The sequence below is a fragment of the Hemicordylus capensis genome, chromosome 9 (genome assembly GCF_027244095.1).
Source record: "Hemicordylus capensis ecotype Gifberg chromosome 9, rHemCap1.1.pri, whole genome shotgun sequence".
Lineage (NCBI taxonomy): Eukaryota > Metazoa > Chordata > Lepidosauria > Squamata > Cordylidae > Hemicordylus > Hemicordylus capensis.
The window spans coordinates 31,033,869-31,052,726 of record NC_069665.1 but is presented as its reverse complement, the minus strand read 5'-3'; the positions used below and the strand labels follow the sequence as shown (position 1 = coordinate 31,052,726).

At 48.7% G+C, this 18,858-nt stretch overlaps 1 protein-coding gene across 2 annotated transcripts in view; it reads left to right on the top strand.

Annotated features, from left to right (window-relative positions):
* ANKRD11 (ankyrin repeat domain containing 11) overlaps positions 1-18,858 on the top strand; it is a 174,175-nt gene that overhangs the window by 120,603 nt on the left and 34,714 nt on the right. For both annotated transcript variants that reach the window (XM_053270483.1, XM_053270482.1), the window contains exon 4: positions 8,220-8,358. In XM_053270483.1, the coding sequence (XP_053126458.1) occupies positions 8,220-8,358 (139 nt within the window). The remainder of the gene's footprint in view (positions 1-8,219; positions 8,359-18,858) is intronic.

Below are 18,858 nucleotides of genomic sequence, written 5' to 3'. Positions count from 1 at the left end.
AGATCCTTCTCCCTCGAGATGCCGCCGATTGAACTTGGGACCGTCTGTCTGCGAGGCACGTGCTTGACTGAGCTATGGCCCCTCTCCCAAATTACATGGTGAATGTCCACGTGAGCTTTGGTGGATCCAAAGAGGTGTGGCAAGGGAATGCTTATGCAGACTGCCCATGCCACATGGAAAGCCAGCTGAACGATTTCCACAGCCACACATAGCACTAAGCGGTGCAGAGACATTTTGGGTGCTAACTGCACTGCTGCAGGTGGATCTAGAGATGTACATATCAGGCGGTATAGAAATATGGAAAAAAATAATAATTAGAGCTGTAGGCTCCTAGAGCCTGAGAGGCCCCACGGGGGCTGTTCAGCTTCATGCCTGCAGCTTCGAGCACTGTGGAAGACCAGCCAGGGCAATGGTAGTACAGGGATGAATAAGGACTTTCAGGAGTCTCTAGTGTGGTGCACCCATTCCAGCCGCAGAGGAAGCCTTGCATTCTAAAGGGAGTTTCCACTTTGAAGTTGCCGGTGGCTTTCTGGAGGTGTGGAGGTGTCCCTAGACTGCTCTGGTATGCTGCTGTTCTCTCAGAAGAGGTGGGACAGGGTGTGTGTGTGTGTACATACACGTGCACTGTGTGTTTTCTCCAAGTACTGAGTCAGATGCCTTTGTTTACACTAACTTTCACTTGGTTGCTGCAGTCCAAACTGTTGTGGAATTAGCCTTCTTAGAACACCACTGGGAGTGGGGATTTCCATCACCTGGTCATGCAAAGCCTTGGGCAACATACTGGAATGTGCACCGGTTTGTTCAGCTCAAGTAAAACCTAAACTTCCCCACTGGGCCTGAGAATGTCAGAATGGTTTAGCCCCTAATCCTGGATGTCTCGATGATTTCAGCTTTCGAGGCAAGATCCTGTGCTGCTGCGTGCCCTGTTCTGCTCAGGTGTTCTGTTTTGTGGAGCACCAGATGCCTCCAGCATACCCACAAGTAGGAAGTGCAGGCAACGCCCCCTCTCCCCCACCCCCATCCCGGCAATTTGGTAGTCTCTGAGCACGGATGTTCTGTTTAGCCATCATAACTAATAGCTGCTAAGAAGCATGTTCTCCGTGGATTAGTCTAATCTCCTTTTAAAGGTATTTTTAAATTTCTATCCTGCTCTTCTTCCAAGGAACCCAGAGTGATGTGCATGGTTTTGTTCATCCTCACAACAACCCTGTGAGGTAGGATTGGGCTAAGATGAGTGCCTGGCCCAGAGTTACCCAGTGAGTTTCCTGGCTGGTGGCCGTTATTGCATCTTCTGGCCCTGAATGTGATGCCTGATGTGCAGCTGTGCCCCTGTTAATTGGGCCAAGAGCTTCTGCAGTGGCTGTTGCTAGTCATGTGAGCCTTTTTTGGGAGAGGGAGCCCTTTTCAGATCTCTGATTATGTGAACCACTTTGAGAACATTTCTGTTGAAAAGCCATGTGTAAATAACTTGAATAACAATAGTACTTTGTGCCTTTTTTATTTTATTTATTTATTTGGTGCATTTATATACTGCCCTGTACAAAATGTCTCTGGGCGGTTCACAATATAAAAGCTATTAAGACATGAACATAATTAAACAAACAAACTGGACCTCTCCCACCCTGTTGCATTGCTGCATGATTGAATATAGCCTGCTCTTCACTGCAGGGACTGATCTGGAGTATTAATGTATTGCTATGATCAGTCTTGGATTTGATTATGTTTACAAGCGCATCCTTTGGGTACTGGGGCACCCCCCAGTGACTCCATAGAAGGCAAAAATTGTCCCCTTTGGTTTCATCTTTGCTTGCCTGTGTGTGGGGAGTGCCCCTATAGAATCCCAAACGCCTCTGCAGAGGCATGGGGTGGAATAGAAAGCTACTCTTTGTCTGGGGTCTCGCAGGCCGTGTTGGATGGATGGCCACAGGGGAGAGCGAGCTGCTGTCCTTTGGATGTGGCCCTAGCTAGATGGCTCCACAGCACACCATGCAGGCTAGGCAGCAGCCAGCCTGAAGCCCCCTAGCAGGATGATGGGCCAGATAAAGCAGGGAGGTTCTGAACAAGCAGTCCAACACTCCTGCCTAGGCTTTGGTGAAAGTGTCCTAGCAGCAAATATGCAAGGTGTAAAAAGACGGCCTATAGAAGGTACCTCCAGGACAAGTGCAGCTTGGGAAACCTTGCTCCTTGAGATTCCTTATCCTCCAAAGAAGGGAGGGGAGTGGGTCTTCATCCCCTGTGAATAGATTCAATATGCGTGCACGGTCAGAAGAGTGGGACTGCTGCTCTCACAGTCCCATGCCACCAAGAGGGAGGGAGGAAGTTGACATCAGCTACCAACATGATTTGCAATGTTTTGCATCACTCGGTAGAAACTCCAGTGTGTTAACTGGCCATAAGCAATTGGGTGTGCCTTAAGGAGGCCTGTGATGCTGCCAGTAAGTGAGGAGTCTTATGGCTGTGCAGTTAATTCCCATATAATGAATCTAAGTTTCCTGGAGTACTGCTACAAATATGTAGATATTGCTTTCCAACACAATTTGAAGTATGGCATGTGGAGGTTACCTTGCCATGGCATTCTCTTGAAATAAGGATATTCAAAGTTGTTTTTGCAATGATGAGTTATACATTTGTGTTTTGACATTATGGGCAAAAAATGGAAGGTGGGGGCTGTAGCCAGTTGTGGTTTCAGAAGGACCCAGGAATCAGAGTTGTTTTCAGGAGAGGGGCAGAGGCATCACGAACTTTCACTTACTGAAACCTGATTCCAAATGACAGACAATCAGGAGTTGTAACTTGTGTGGTATTTGGCACAAGTGACCCCTTGTTTGCATAAGTACATGTTCGGAAACCCCAGTTTCAGGAGCTGAATTGGGATTCAAGCTTTCATCTTGGAATATGGGTGCAAACTTGCATACATGTGTAAAGCAGTCACCTTCTCTTGCTGTGTTCTGGATGTATGAGATACAGTAGCCTCTGCTCTCAGGACTGTTGTAAACATGATGCCATTTCCCCTGTGATTGTTTTGGGGTTTTGTGGAGGCGCCATCTTTTTCTGTGGCCAGTGAGTTCTTGGGAAGTAGGCATCTAGGTGCTGTAGTGTGAACACAGGATGGTGCTTTGACAAAATACCCATATTAGTATTGCTGTTGATGAGCTGCCATCTTAAGGTAGCTTTTGAGCAGGAGATGGGCTGTTCAGAACGTTGTTTTGTGGGCCAAATGGGATGCGACAAAGTCTTGATGTCTCTGGCCTGCCTCTAGGTCCAGTTGCACCTCCAGATCCCCATTGCAGGGGAGCAGTGGCAAGAGAGGGTCATGCCTTCATCTCTTGCCTGTGGGCCACTGTGGGAAACATGGTGTTGGACTAGAGCCTGATCCACCTTGGGCCTGATCCAGGAAGGCCATTAGGTTCTTACAACTCTGACCATGTCAATGTGCAGACTGAAGGATTCCCCTCTCTTAAAATAGCATCCCGCAGGGAAGTAGGGAGTCTGTGCTGGGACTGCAGTGCAGGAGGGGTGTATATACGTTCATGCAGCATTTCTGCCACGAACCATGTCACTGGGGATGTCACTTGTTCCTGTAGAGCCTTGGAGGGCAAATAGCCCTTTGGAGGGTGGTTTTTGGTAGAGAAAAGGCACAGGATTAAAGGCACCAGTAATGCCTCCTCCTGTGTCATGCTTCTGATCTGGACAGGGACCCTGCATCTGTTGTTTGAAAAGGAGGGGAGGCTAATGCCCTGCCTAGTGTGGCCTGAAGCTGCAACTCTGGAGCTTCACCACAGAGTTTCAGTTGAGTTTCAGGCCCATGTGGTTGCTGAGAAATATGGGCAGTGGCTGAGAAGCCAGCCAGTAGGCTGGGTGAGGATTCAGGGTGCCTCCTCCTCATCCGCCTCGTGGCTCTTCCCGCAGCTGCTTGCTGCCAGTCGCATTCCGGTGCTTCCCACCTTATTTAAAGACGACTTGGCAGGTGCAAACCGTCATTTACCTGTTCAAGCAAGATGGCAAACTAGACCATGGAGTTGCTCATCTTCTCGTGGGAGGAAGGGGTGTGTGAACCTGAATCTTATGCCTGCTTCTTCTCATAATGTCTGACTCTTCCATATTTGTCACCCTCATAACTTCCTTCTTAAGGGAAAGTTTCCTTACCTTGAATAAGAAAGCTCTTCTTTTTCTGCTTCCAAATGTTAATCGCATGCTGCACTTTTTGAATATTGATTAATTCCTGATTCTGTCCAACCACAAAAGCAGAGCCTGACTATAGCGAGGGAGGGCCATTGGGCAAAGAATCCTTAAAAGCATTTCAGAAGTCTCTTCTGAAACAGAAACCTGGGCCCCCTGCCGAAGATTCTTCATATAATAGTCAGGAACCCATTTGGCAAAGGCCTCACAATTGGAATGAGTCTCTTGGTGCTTCCCTTTAGTCTTCAACTGGTGATGATTAGGGGAGCAAGCAGAGTGGATTGGTGGAGGCAAACATAGCATTGTTATCTGCACACAGGACTCACAGCAGAGAGGAAGCAAGGAAGAGGGAGCCCTGTACAAACAGTGACGCCATGGTCTCATGACTGTGCTGGCACTCTGAGCCACCTGCCACAGTCGTATGAGTGAGATAAGAAGCACTGCTGTGTAGCTATTCACTCTCCACCGCCAAGTCAACAAGGGGATTTTTGTCTGAAGAGGGTTACGTGGGTTTTTAGCAACAGTTTTGCATGAACTCGGTTAATTCACATTCTCTTTGCTTGATGCATTCTTGCAGGAAAGGCTAGGTTGACCTAAATCCTGACACCATATGACGAGTTAAAAAGAGAGCTGAACCTTCCTCCCATTGCTCTGGCAAAGAGAGTAAGAACGTCGATCTAGAATGATACAAACACCACACACACACACACACACACACACACACACACACACACACACACACACACGCTCCTCATGGTGTCTGTGCAGAGGGCGCACTTGGGGTTTCCTTCAACTGAGGAAGAGGCTTGTGCTCCTTCCCTCCGTTGTGCCGTAGGGTGCGGTGGCTGGGACAAGCACTTCCCCCTCAGTTCTCTTTTGACTCTCTGGAGAGCAGCACTGCAGAACATCTTCTCAGAGCTGAAACAGCATTTCAAAAGCACACCACATGCATGAGCAGAATCTTGAGGCTTGCACAGAGAGTCTATGCAATGGTGAACGTCCAACTAGCTCACAGTTCAGGTTTGCTGCCATGGTGGTGTCCACCAGCTTAGATCACAGATCACTATACAAAGGGCGTGCTCAACTTCGGCCCTCCTGAAAATGTTGGCCTACAATTCTCACAATCCCTGGCTATTAGACACTGTGGCTGGGGATTGTGGGAGTTGTAGTCCAAAAACAGCCGGGGGTGGGGGGAGTTGAGCAGGCTTGGCTTAGACAAACTAACTCATGGAGGAAAGGTCTATCACTCCTGACCAGGTGCTCTAGAGTCTGCATATCCAGAGGCAGTATACCTCTGAGCACTAGTTTCTTGGGGCAGGGGTGGTGGCCACGACAGCAGCAGGTGAGAGCTGTTGTCTTCATGCCCTGCCAGCCTGTGGGCTTCCTAGAGACCTCTAGTTGGCCATTATGCAAGAGTGGGATAAAAATGTAATGCAGAATATAAAGCATAATGTATATCTGGTAAGCCTCCAAATGGCTCTTCCAGAAAAGTAGCTGCGTTGCTCTTGATTTGGCGAGAGATGGTCCACTTGTGAGGATTGCCTACTTTGGATTTCATTTCATACGAGGGTTGGTTGCTTAAGAGTCGGTGGTCAATATTGGGAAAGGCCTGCACATCAGAGATGAGGGGAGCCTTCGTGTGTGGTGCAGCCTTGATAATATGGGGCACTTTGAGATGAGCCAATGTGGGTCCACTGACAGCTGCAGCCTGTTTGGGGTGGGCAGTGTCTGTAAGCTGATGTTGGTGGTACCTGTGAAGCTCTGATACAGGGTGGGTCGTTCTGCTGGCCTCTGGCTCCCTTTGAAGCTTTTCATTCTGGGAAAGGGTGTTGTGGTGCCGTTCGTTCCAAATGCTTGTGAAGCTTATGAGGATGGGCATTTCTCCTCCCGAATCTGTGAGAGAGGTTTTCCATAAAAGGCCCCAAGTTACCGGACTCGGCCCTCTAGCTGCTTAAGATTGTAGCAGATGCTTCTAACAGATTGTGGGTTTTAGAAATCTTATCTTCCCTTTCGCAGGACTTGTGAAATAGCAGCCTCCTCCCCACCCAGAGGTAGAGCCAGAAACCACTTTGAGCTTGGCCACTGTAGTTGCCTGGGATCCCACAGTGACAGTGGAGAGAAGGCAATATCCAGGGAAGCGGGGATGTGTTGATTAGGCAGGAGACCAACCACAGCAGACAGTTGTACTTCTCTGCCGATGGGGTGCGGGGGATCTCTTGGTCTCCTCTTCGGCTCTCCATCTCCACCCCGTCTCCTCCTGCACATAGTGGAGACGAGATTACATGATGATGTGGACAGAACATATGCTTGAAGGACATTTTACTGGCTGGAGTGCTGATCTAATAAACGGCTGGGCAGCTTTGCAACAGGCTGAAGAGCTTGAGCTCACAATGAGAGAGAAATCCTGCCATTTTGGAGGAAGACTTCATTTTTTGTTAGTTGGGAGAGGGGGGGGTGCTCCCTCTAAAATCAAAGTACATTTTCCAGAAATGGAAGAAAGAGCCAGTCAATATTTCACACAATTTTTAAAGAAAAGGCTAAACAAGAACTGCTCTGGTTCTTTATATGCTGTGTTTTGGACCATCCCCACACTAGAATGTACTAATTAGAAATTTGGATGGGGAATGAGGCTGCTCATTATGTCCGTCTAGAGGATCTTCCTTTGCCTGGTGTTGCTGCTTTAATTTCTAGTTATATATTTTTTAAACCTTAAGAATCTCCTAGCCCTCCTAGGGTCTTCCGGAGAACTAACAGGCTGCTCTCGATGTTTGCCTAGGGAAACATCAGGGAAGAGAGCTGATCTTGTGGTAGCAAGCATGACTTGTCCCCTTAGCTAAGCAAGGTCTGCCCTGGTTGCATATGAATGGGAGACTAGAAGTGTGAGCACTGTCAGATATTCCCCTCAGGGGGATGGAGCCGCTCTGGGAAGAACATCTAGGTCCCAAGTTCCCTCTCTGGCAGCATCTCCAAGATAGGACTGAGAGAGACTCCTGCCTGCAACCTTGGAGAAGCCGCTGCCAGTTTGTGTAGAAAGTACTGAGCTGGATGGACCAGTGGTCTGACTCAGTATACGGCAGGTTCCTATGTTCCTATGCTTTTAAACTAGTGTGTTTCAGCTCCCCTCTGAAAAAGTGCCACCCTTGTAGGTTAAGACGTCAGGTTGGTGCAAGTGACACTTTCTGTGTGGGACTCACCATCAGCTGCGTCAGCACCAACAGATGCAATGACAGATCAGATATCAAGACAAATGCTAGTGGCACAGGTACCGGAGGAAAATTGTGTTCCCAGCAACAATACATAGTGGCTCAAGTGCTGGGGAAATGCAAATGAGCAGTAACTGCGTAACAACTAGAGCAGCCTCTTGGTTTCACCTCTATAAAGTCCATATAAAGAGTCTGAAGATTTGCTGCAGGTATGTCAAATTCAGGTATGATGTTAGACCATTGGAACCAGTTTCACAGGGTGAGTTTTGGCCCTGTAAGTTTTGCAGGTGGCATGTTTATGAAACTAAGCAAGGTTTCTGCATGCTTTACCTTGAGGCTAGTCAGCTTGTTTCCTTTTGAGGAGTCATTGCAGGTTTGGAAGGGCTACAGGAAGGGGATGAATAGTGCTCATCATAGGTAATGCCACAGGCAATAGTTAGTGAGTCCCTTGGACATTCAGAGGTGCTCTGAACCAAAATAATATCCATAGGCGGCCAAGGTCACAGCCAGTCTGATTCCCTCTCTCTGTCCTTGACCCCGTGGACTGGATATTGCCCAGGTGTGTTTGAGTTGAGAACCTGATAGTGTTCTTCAAAGTGTACAGTACTTGGGGACGTACTTGAACTGAGAACCTGGACGTGCCATTTGTCAGGGGTTTTGCAGCTGCCACGTTATCTTATGGTAATGTGCAGACAGGTGTCACGTTTCTGTGGACTACCATGCTAGTAAGTCTGATAGAACACTGGTGTCTGGCCCGCTAAATTTGCTTAGCAAAACACAGGCTTGCCAGTTGCAAACTTGGGGTCCCTTGTGAAATCTCTTTATTTTCCTTTCTAGGATAAAGATAAAGTTTCTCTAACCAAGACTCCAAAGTTGGACCGGAATGATGGCGGCAAAGAGGTGAAAGAGAGAGCTACAAAACGGAAGTTGCCTTTCACTGTTGGAACAAATGGAGATCAAAAAGATTCGGATACAGGTAAGGGAACGGAAGCATCTCGTTACTTATCTTTTTCTGGATCCAGGTGGTGTTGGAGGAAGTGGCAAAACCAGTCCAGTTGGATAAGTAGTAGGCTTTTGATTTGTGGCCCATGTAATGAGAACATGGAATATGGCATATCCTTTTCTCCCTGGCAAGAAGCTCTTTCCTTGAATGTTTATAGGTGCTTTGTCCTTTTGAGTCCGGCTTGTTTGGGTAGGGGCTGTGTGTCTTTTCAAGAGTTCCTAGCATGCTGTTGGTGTTAATGATTTAATTGTAGTTACCGCATACTCTGTGCTTTGACCCTTTCGAGTACAAGGTACTGAGTTCACAACGTTGGTTTACGCCTGCTCCTGTTTGTGCTGCATCCCACTTTCTGAAGGAATGGCCACGTAACCAGTGCAGAGTCCTGTAGGGAGAGTCAGGTGGGAAAGGTGAAAGCGACCTTCTGCAGTGTGCAGACTTTCAGCCAGACACAGCTGCTAAGAAACGGCGACTGCTTAACTTGTATACACCACATACAGAGGATGACTGTGTGCCGGAGATACCAGCATGGTGGGTTTCGGAACCTTAAATAGTGTTGAAAAGGTGGTGGCTAACTTCTGCAAGGGGGAGGAGAGGGGTGCAAATGTTATAGTCTGGTAGGTTTTGTGGTCACCTTATGCTTCTGTAAGTGTCTCTCTTTTAAAAATGATCTCTGCTCTTGGAGGGCAGTGTTTGGGTCTTAAGTGTGCTGGCTCTTATCAGAGAGAGGGGGCAAAAGAATGCAGTGAAGTGATCTGAATTATCTTTTCTTTGGCTTCCAGAGTAGAACAGCCCCTTTTAGGGCTGCTGCACATGTTGGGAAGAGAGCCAGTACCAGTGGTTGATCTAACTCTGTTGAGAGCAGCTCCTTCTGGGGCAGGGGGCTTCTTTCTGCTAGCTTGGCACTGTTTGGCATGGATGAGTCATTCAACCCAATCTCTGTCATCTCAGTGGAAGGAGGTAGAGACCTCAGCTTGAGATCCTTGGATTGTTTTCAGGTAGGGCAGTACTAGGCTAGATGGAATGCTGGCTTGTCTGAATGGAAAGAGCCCGCCTGACTTACCTTGGCCTCTTTATAGTCGGTCCTTACGACAAAGTCTTCAGAAGGTCCTGCTTCCCAGCACTTGAATGAAAGTTGCCTGACCCTGCCCTCGAATGCCCAGAATTAAGTTGAGTGCCTTGCTTAAGAAGGCCTTAGTGACGAGAGAGCCAGAGTTTTGCACACACTGCCTGCCACTCCATATGTTTCAGTTTTGAGGCACTGCCTGGAAACTGAATTCTAGCTCTAAACCAGGGCTGCTCAACTTTCCCCCTCCTGCAGATGTTGTCCTATAACTCCCATAATCCCTGGCTATTGGCTACTATGGCTGGGGATTATGGGAGTTGTAGTCCAAAAACAGTTGGGGGGGCCTAAGTTGAGCAGGCCTAATCTAAACCCTGCTGAAAGCTCCAGCTCCGATTAATCCCTGCAAGCTGCCTCAGGAACCTTCCAAGGCCAGCTCTTCAACAGGGAGCTCCTGATCCAGACCACTGGGCAGGCTCCATCTTGACTCCAATGGGGAACGTCCATACTTGCTGTCAGACTGAACAGCGCCTGCCTCCTGTATAAGCTAGGTAGCTTACAGACACCTAGTTCCCATCCAGCATTCAGCAATGCACACTGATGTGCAACATTCTTTTGGTAATAAGACACAGGACTTTTTGTATATAGCTGTCTCTTTAAGGTTCAGCCCTTGTACATCGGTTTAACTGAATGGTTTGGGGTGTGTGTGGAGTTTCCAATATTGCCTTCTCCAGGGTATCTAAAGATTGGATTGCAGACCAAGGCTAATGTCGGAAGTGCTCCAGGTGCCCCTTGGGAACCAGAAAATCATGCTAGGGTCTTTTTCTCTTGCCTGATTGCTGAGTCCGCGTTCTGCGGGCAGCCTGGCATGTGAGCTAGGGGCAGCGGTGGGTGGTGGTTTGGCACCAGAATGCCCCTGTTAAGAAGGGGAAGAGGAGCCGTACTGGTTAGTAAATGTACCCATTTTGGGTCAGAGGCAGTGTTCCCTCTAAGGCGTGTGCATGTGAATGCGCTCACACATTTTTTGGGATTGTTAACAATGTATACTATGTCATTTGTCAGGGCATGATACAGGATACTAGGCAAGTTAACAGTTGACGAGGCTCCAAAGGGACATTTCTTAATGCAAATACTGCACCCAATACATAGTGATTCAGAAATCCACGCTAATTTTTTTTGCAGTGTGATGTATTGTTGCACAGTGCAGTCCCTCAACCAGCTTTCTCTTTGCCTTCCTATGCTAACTATCCATGCATAAATTGTGGGAAGCACACGACTGCATGTGGACTGTCGCATGTGGCACTCTTGCATGCCTGTGTTTAAACAGTCCGAAAAGCCATGATTGTTCCCCAGGTGTGACTGGAGCAGCCAAAGTAGCTAAACTTGGTTCACAAATGCCCTGTAGATCATTCCTGAAATGCATCCTTTTCAGAATGCTGCCTATGTGGTTCTGGGCCTCCAGGGATTCCTTATATCCCCAGTGTAAAATTCACTTCTAAATATACCAGAAGTGGGAATTGGTGTGTCTCGCATGATGTCAACAGGCTTTTCCTCTTTCCCTAGTAATTGGAATAGAATAATCATTTGAAGTCCCTAACTTAGCAATAGCAATAGCACTTACATTTATATACCGCTCTATAGCCGGAGCTCTCTAAGTGGTTTACAATGATTTAGCATATTGCCCCCAACATTCTGGGTACTCATTTTACCGACCTCGGAAGGATGGAAGGCTGAGTCAACCTTGAGCCCCTGGTCAGGATCGAACTTGTAACCTTCTGGTTACAGGGCAGCAGTTTTACCACTGCGCCACCAGGGTAAACAGTCCAGGTAAACAGGGCACAAACTTAGCAGTTTGTGCCCTGGAAATCAGGGGTGTGTTCCATCACTTCTAAACCAATAGTCCTGGAAATATGAGGTCCCCATCATCTTTGAAAAGGGGCAGACAGTGAAGCCCTAGGTCAGGGGTGGGGCAACACGTGGCTGTCCAGATCCTGCTGAACTGCAACTCCCATCATGCCCAACCACAATTTATGACAGCTGGGGATGATGGATGGATGGTTTGATAGGAAGAAGAGCACCTGCTGGGACCCTCCCCAATCAGTTCCACAGAGGGAACTTTTGTGAGCCTTTTTCTAAAGTGTAAGTTGGGGTGTTGAGGAAGAGGGCAAAGTGAATCTGATGAGTTTCAGTGCCCAGTTCTTCCGGGTTTTTTTATTTATTCATATATTTATTTATTCAGTTAGTACATTTATATACTGCCTCATACAAAAAAGTCCCTTAGCCCTGGGCAAGGAAACCTCCACCAACTTAGCAGTTCCTTAAAGCCTCTACCACTGCTTCTGAGTGCTGCAGGGTCCGAAGTAGGTGGTGTTTGTTTAAGAGGCATCTGATCTCCAGAATGGCTGAGTCGCTTTTTGAGAGGCTAGGTACACAGAGCTCCTCCTGCCCCATGTCGCGTATCAAATGCCAGCTGGGAATATCTCTTCAACAACCTTGCACATTGAGAGAACAGAGGCTTGCCTGCCTGCCTGCCTGCTGGTTCCTTCCCCTGACCGCCTCCATGTCAACACTTCTAATTTTGCTTCTCTCAATGCTGCCCCCAACAGCAGCCTCCAGAATGTGCTATAAACATTGGCCTAATTCCCCACCTCCGTTTTGTGCAAGAACATCCTGCATATAGTGATCTATGCTACATCCAAGGCAGAATGGAACAAGAAAGCAGAGGCCAAGAACATATTTTAGAAATCGTTTCTCGCTAATGCAGTCTCGGGAAGATCCTTGATGTTGTGTTGAGACAAGGGCCTGGAGCTCTTCCAAATCCAAGTTGGGAACTCTTCATTTCTCTGAAACCTGTGTGTGTGTGTGTGTGTGTGTGTGTGTGTGTAGTGGGGGCGGTTCCTTCTCAGTCAGGATAGGCATTCTTTGGGGCCACTGGAGTGGCAGTGAAGCCAGTGCCAGCAGGGGAAGCATCCAGAGCTCTGGCTCTGCTCTTGTGAGCTGTCCCTCCTGCCTGACATTTCCTGGGCTGCTGGCTGAGTCATGGAGCTGACTGGAAGGTGCCAGACTCCTCTGACTCTTCCTCTTCTTCTTCTTCCTCCTCCTCCTCCTCCTCCTCCTCCTCCTCTTGGAGCCATATGCTTTCCTTCTTTCTGTGTAGCTATAGTGTCATGTGGCTGGCCTGTTTTCCTGCTCTGTTTCAAGAAGGCTTGCAAATGGCTGACGTGCGCCTTAAATTGGGCCCTGTTGCATGCTTCGACATATGCTGGGGACTCGCAGCTGAGGGTGCCCTTGAACCCTTCATTTCTGGTAGCTGGAAGGTGTGGCTATGGCTTTCCCAATCCTGGCTGCCAGGGAGGAAGGGAAAGAGGGGGGCCCTCCGAGAGTAAAGCCGCCTCAGAAAATCACTTTCGTCCCAGTTACCTGGCTAGGAGGAGGAAGCCATTCTTGCCTGGGTGACAACTGACTGCTTTGGAGTTGTCAAGCAGTAAGTAGCAGTCCTCTCTCTCTCCCTCCCAGGTGGGGATGTGTACCTTCCTTGCATTGTGGGGTGTGTGTGTGTGTGTGTGCTGACAGTGAATGCACGTGTTAAAAAACCCAAACACCACGCCTTGGAGAGGAAGCAGCTCTGCTGCATGAGAGGCAGCTGGGGGCTGGGTCACTTGGAGAAGGGTGCTGTCCCTTTTTCGGAGAGGCGGGGGGCTCTGGGTGCCTGTGCTGGCAAGGAGGGAGCCAGAAGAGCATTGACCTTGCTGCAGCTGGGACTCCTGAGGAGAGCCGCTTCCTCGCCATGCGCAGGCCGCCACTCCCCTTTCTGTCCCTTTCAGACGAGAGGCGCTGCCGCTGCCCTCAAGGGAGGAGGGAGAGTCATGCAAACTCTGCCTCCCTTCCCTTTCTGTCTTCTCAGCCGGAACTGCCTCTCCTCCTCGCGCACCTGTCCTCCACTTGCTCCGAGTGAGTGCCAGTTGGCTGGCTGAGCCAGAGATGTCATGACTACGGAGACCTGTGGCCAGGCCCCTACACAGCCATGAAGCCTCTGTGTGACGTGGGGTCAGTTGCAATCTTTGAGTGGGGACCAGAGACGCCGCACTGAGCTCTGGAGCAAGAGGGCGGAATAGAAATGTTAAGCATGCAATCCTGCTCGCCACAGGACTTGCCTCCCCTCTCTCACCAATAAGGTAGTGACATTTCAGCATCACCGCATCCTTTTGCACCCCAAGGAGCAAAGGCCTGAAGGGAACATGGGGTAGAGAAGGGGAAATGGCTCTCTCTGTGTGTGTGTTGGCCGTGAAGGGCAATCTTGGGGCCTGTGGACCAGGGTTTCACATATCAGTTGGAACCTCTAGCCAAATGGCTGCAGGGTGGGGGTGGGTGGTGGGTGGGTTATGTGTGAGAAACTGAAATTGAAATTTGAGCCCTACAAAGGATCGGTTATCTACTCCCTGTTTTTGTTGGCAAGTAGTCCTCTCATTTAAGTTGGACAAAAGAGAGAGAGGAGTTTGCTTTTTGTGGCAAGTGGTGAGCAGACGGCCCAAACAGAGGGATGCTTCACAAAACCTGGCTTGCTGTAGGACACTTAAAGATAAGTGATTGTGACCTCAGGCTTCGGGAGTTTCTCTCACGCATTGTATTGAGCGTGCAAACTGCGCTGCAATACTTGGCTCTGACGCCCCCACAACAATGCTGCGACTGCGAGCAGGCGGTCGTAATTTCCACTTTTGAAAAAGTATTCAGAAACTTCAGCTAGTGCAAAATGAGGCCACCAGGTTAGTGTCTGAAGCTGCTGTAGTGGATCGAGTCACTCCAGTACTGAGAGAACTGCATTGGCTACGGGTTCATTTCCAGATTCAACTCAGAGGGCTGGTTTGGACTGCCTGCTCCCGAATGAACCCACCTGCCTCTCAAGACCTTTCTGAGGGGAGGAGTGCTCTGGTCTTCATGCTGGTACAGCTGGGATCCATTTGTTGGGGTTCCAGGACAGGGCCTCCCAGGCGACAGAACTCCCTTCCTCCTTGCTCATGGCCTTTTTGTAAGCAGGTCAAGGCTGCTTCCTTGATGTCAACTTTCGGGCCAGGAGAAGACCCTGGTGGCTGTGTTCCCTCTAACAGGGATTCCCAGATGTTGTTGACTACAACTCCCAGAATCCCCAAGCAAAAGCCATTGCAGCTGGGGATTCTGGGAGTTGTAGTCAACAACACCTGGGAATCCCTGTTAGAAGGAACACTGCCTAGTGATCTCTTTAGCTGCTGCTCTATGTTATGTGTGTTTTCCTTGCTCCTCATTTTTGGTTTTCAGCTTATGTGGTGTTTATTCTTAGCTTATTATATAAGTGTTATTAATCTGCATCAGTCTATTTGACAAAAGGCAGCTTAAAAACACAAACAATTTGCACAGCAGAGGCTGAAGTGTCTGGCCTTGTGTAGACCTGGTTGGTCTGTCACTTAAAACTGGTGCCCAGGTTCAACATTTTTGCCCTTGGCTGCTGTTTATTAATCTTCATTCTGTAAACCATTTTCTTAAAGCGGCTGCTTGCTACAGTTTTATCAAGTGAAGGGACCCCAGATCTCTAGAGAAGACAGAGAAGATGCCTGGTCTTGCATTTTTCACCCAAGGATCGGGAACAACAACAACAACAAATATTTATATACTGCTTTTCAACAAAAGGTTCCAAAGCGGTTTACATAGAGAAATAATAAATAAATAAGATGGCTCCCTGTCACCAAAGGGCTCACAATCTTTAAAGAAACATAAGAGACACACCAGCAACAGTCACTGGAGGTCCTGTGCTGGGGATGGATAGGGCCAGATGCTCTTCCCCTGCTAAATCAAGAGAATCACCACGTTTAAAAGGTGCCTCTTTGCCCAGTTAGCAGGGAGAGAACATGCCAATATTCACTGGTTTCATGTCTCTCCCGAGATGCAAGTGAGCTAAATTTACAGGCAGTCTGTGGGTCAGTCAAGCTTGGCTATCTTTGGAGTGGAATGCAGCAGTTGTTGAGCAGCCCAGTGCAAGATTTCACAGTTGGTTGCCACAGGAAGGAAGGGAAAATCCCATGTTAAATGGAGACTGTGGAGGAAATCTTCCGAAGGCAGAAGGCAATTTAAACCCAGTGTGTGGTAATCTGAAAACTGCTGCCCCTTCGATCCATCAGTGGAAGATTGATCATTAACCTGCCTTTTTGCCTGTCATTCTAGCAGCTGAAGATTCTGCCTTGTCATTAAGCTGCTGTCTTTTAAAGTATAGGGTGTGTGTGTGTGTGTGTGTGTGTGTGTGGTCGGTCTCCCTTGCCCCGCTTAGCTTGTAATCCTGCAGGTTTTCCTTAAGGTAAGCAGGCTGTAGATGTACCTGATTCCAATTGAGAACAGAGTTTGTCATGGGGCATAGTGGTGCTGATGCTATGAACATGAGAGTCGTCGTGTGGGCATACACCTCTGTGCTCTCAAGAAGCACCTTCAAGTCGTTTGCAAATTCCAGTTCAAGCCTCAGGTTGCCTCTATTGCCTGGCACTCAACAGACTAGGAGAGAGAAACCACAGGCAGGAATAGTTACCCCTGCTAACTGAGCAAAGAGGCACCTTTTAAAGTGGGAGCTCTCTTATATTAAGTAGGGGGGAGAGCAACTGTCCCTGTTCAGCCCCAGCCCAGGACCCAGTGACCCAGTGCTGGTATCTGCCTTATGTTTCTTTTGAGATTGTGAGCCTTTTGGGGACAGGGAGCCATTTTATTTATTTATATCTATGTAAACCACTTTGGAGTCACTTTAAGTGACGTAGTGGGGAAATGCTTGACTGACAAGCATAAGGTTGCTGGTTCATATCCCCGCTGGTACTATGTCGGGCAGCAGCGGCAAGATGCTGAAAGGCATCATCTCATACTGTGTGGGAAGAGGCAATGGTCAACCCTTTCGGTATTCTACCAAAAGAAAACCACAGGACTTTGTGGGTGCCAGGAGTTGAAATCGACTTGATGGCACACTTTACCTTTAAACTGCTTTGGGAACTTTTGTTGAAAAGCTGTGTTGTAGTAGTAGTTAGAAAGAATGGAATTTCCCAAAGTGAAGCAAGTGTGTCCCTTGTGCTCATCTGGCTTCTCATCTTCCCAGCTGTACTAAGACTTAGTTAAGTACTTAGAGAATTAAGGCTTAATTCTTGCTGAGGTGGTAAAAACACATCTCTGGGCTATGCCATTTCAGGTGGCATGTGGTCGCCCACATGATGGAATGATCCTCCATGCATATATATAAAATAAATTCCTGCTCCTAGAATACTGGTATGCTAGGATGAAGCCTGGATCAAAGCCTCTCTCCCTGAAAGCTCATATTCTTTGTGGAGAGTGGGGGGGTGGTTGTGTTTTGGTATGAAAGTGCATGCCATCACGAGAGCAACTGCCCACCGTCTGATCCAGTCCTCCCCGGAAGAAGGTTTGTTACCACCTAACTACTAAGCCTGAGCTCTGCATGCACATGTCTGCTGTTGGGGAGGTGAGTCTGCTCGATGTATGCACACACACACACACACACACACACACACACACACACACACCCCTGAGCAGTGATGTGGACCAGCTCCAAGCCTCATGTGATACCCGGCCTGCAGGTTTCCAAATAGAGCTTGGCCGTCATGAGAGCCAGAAACTTTTGTCAGTTGTCTTTCAGGGATTTTCCTCTGCATAAAGTGTTGGATTCCAGGGCTGGAAAAATATTTGGACTATCTAGATACCATCAGGCATGGGCAGCCAGTGACTAGGATATACAAACCCCATTAAAAAAAACTACTACTACTGAAGATGAGCAGCACCAGTGACTCTGCGGTGGTTGCCATGTGCCGGCCACAGCATCAGCGGCAGCCGGTACCACAGAAATGGGTGTTGCATGTTGGGGGCCCTGTCCAGCACCTGCCGCCCTTCAGGGAGTTGCTGCCTGGCCCCAAGGTTGCTGCCCGTAGCCAAGGCATGCCGGCTCCTTGGGCCCCAAGGCTTGAGTTGCAGCCCAGCCCGCTCTGCTGACCTGAGCCCTGTCTTGGTGGCAGGAAGGAAAGTGGCTTGGGTTGGCTCCAGTGCCGCCTTCTCAAATTGCTGGGGTGCTTCAGCCTGAACGTGCTTGTGATGCTAATTAGTGGGTTAGCAATGCCTGATGAATCAGATGAACTCTCAGCGATTATTTCCCCCTCCTGGAATATGAGCATCGTTGGGTTGGGTTGCTTAACCGGCAGCGGCGGCGGCTGCTGCGTCTTGAACCGGCTTCCATGGGAACAGGCTTGTTAGTCACAAGTTGCTTAATTGGCTGGAGAATCCGTGAGAAGCGAGCTGCTGGCTGATTAAGAAATGACTCTGTGTATGAAACTGTTACTTGTGTGTCTCTGTGTTTTGCTGGCTTCAGTGCCATCCGTGCAGCTGTGGACTCCAATGGGCTGTTCTGCATGGCCCTTTCTTCGCTGGTGTAATTTCTCAGTCTGTGCTTGGAAAGGGAGAAGAAAGCCAAGTGGCTGTCCTCACCTAGCAACCACGGAGGGGAAGAATATCGGAGCCCCTTCCTTCCGAGCCGCACCCGATCATGCTAATACAGCGTACTTAGACTAGCACGCATTATCCTTAGAAACTGCAGCACAAATTACTCAGCCATCTGTGAAATTTGGCATTGAGCAGCTGGGTGTTTGGGGGTGGGGGTAGAAAGCGGACTGCACACCCCTCCTGGCCTTGGCAGCTTCCTTTCTGTAGGAAGAAATGGAGAGTTAGCCTCAGACACACACACACACACACACACACACACACACACACACACACACACAACCCCCAAATTAAAAAAGAATCTCTGAATGCTGGTCCGGTCCTTGTTGACAATGGCTCTTGCGAACGGCGTCAAATCCTTTCTGGCCTCTGGCTTCCTGCTTGGAGTGAGGAATGGTAGAGGTTTCTCTTCATTTCCTGATGGGCGACAATAGGGCTAAGATCTAGGTTCCCTGGTATGAGGATAATTTTTGAGCAGTCTGAGCAGAGAGAGAGAGAACATTTCAGAAATCTTTGTCAACTGTGTGACCAGGTGTTGGGGATTTCTCCAGGCCTGTCAGGCTGTCCAGACTTTGACATCTTCTCAAGGTGGCCTCAGGCCTTCAGAATCTTTTCCCTGAAACAGAAGACATTTGTGTGTGTTGTGGTGATAGGGAATACCTTTTGGGCGAACTGCCTCTCTGTCTCTGTGGATGCATTTGGAGGGACCGTTTAGGCACCTTTCGTTTTGAATGTGTGAGCTGTCCTGAAAATGCTGATCAGCATTTGGATGGGTGACTACATGTGAGCACTGTAAGTTATTTCCCTGAGGGCCTTAGCTCAGTGGAAGAGCATCTGCATGCTTGCATGCAGAAGGGTCCAGGTTCACTCCCTGGGGTCCCCAGGTAGGGCTGGGGAAGAACCGCTTTCTA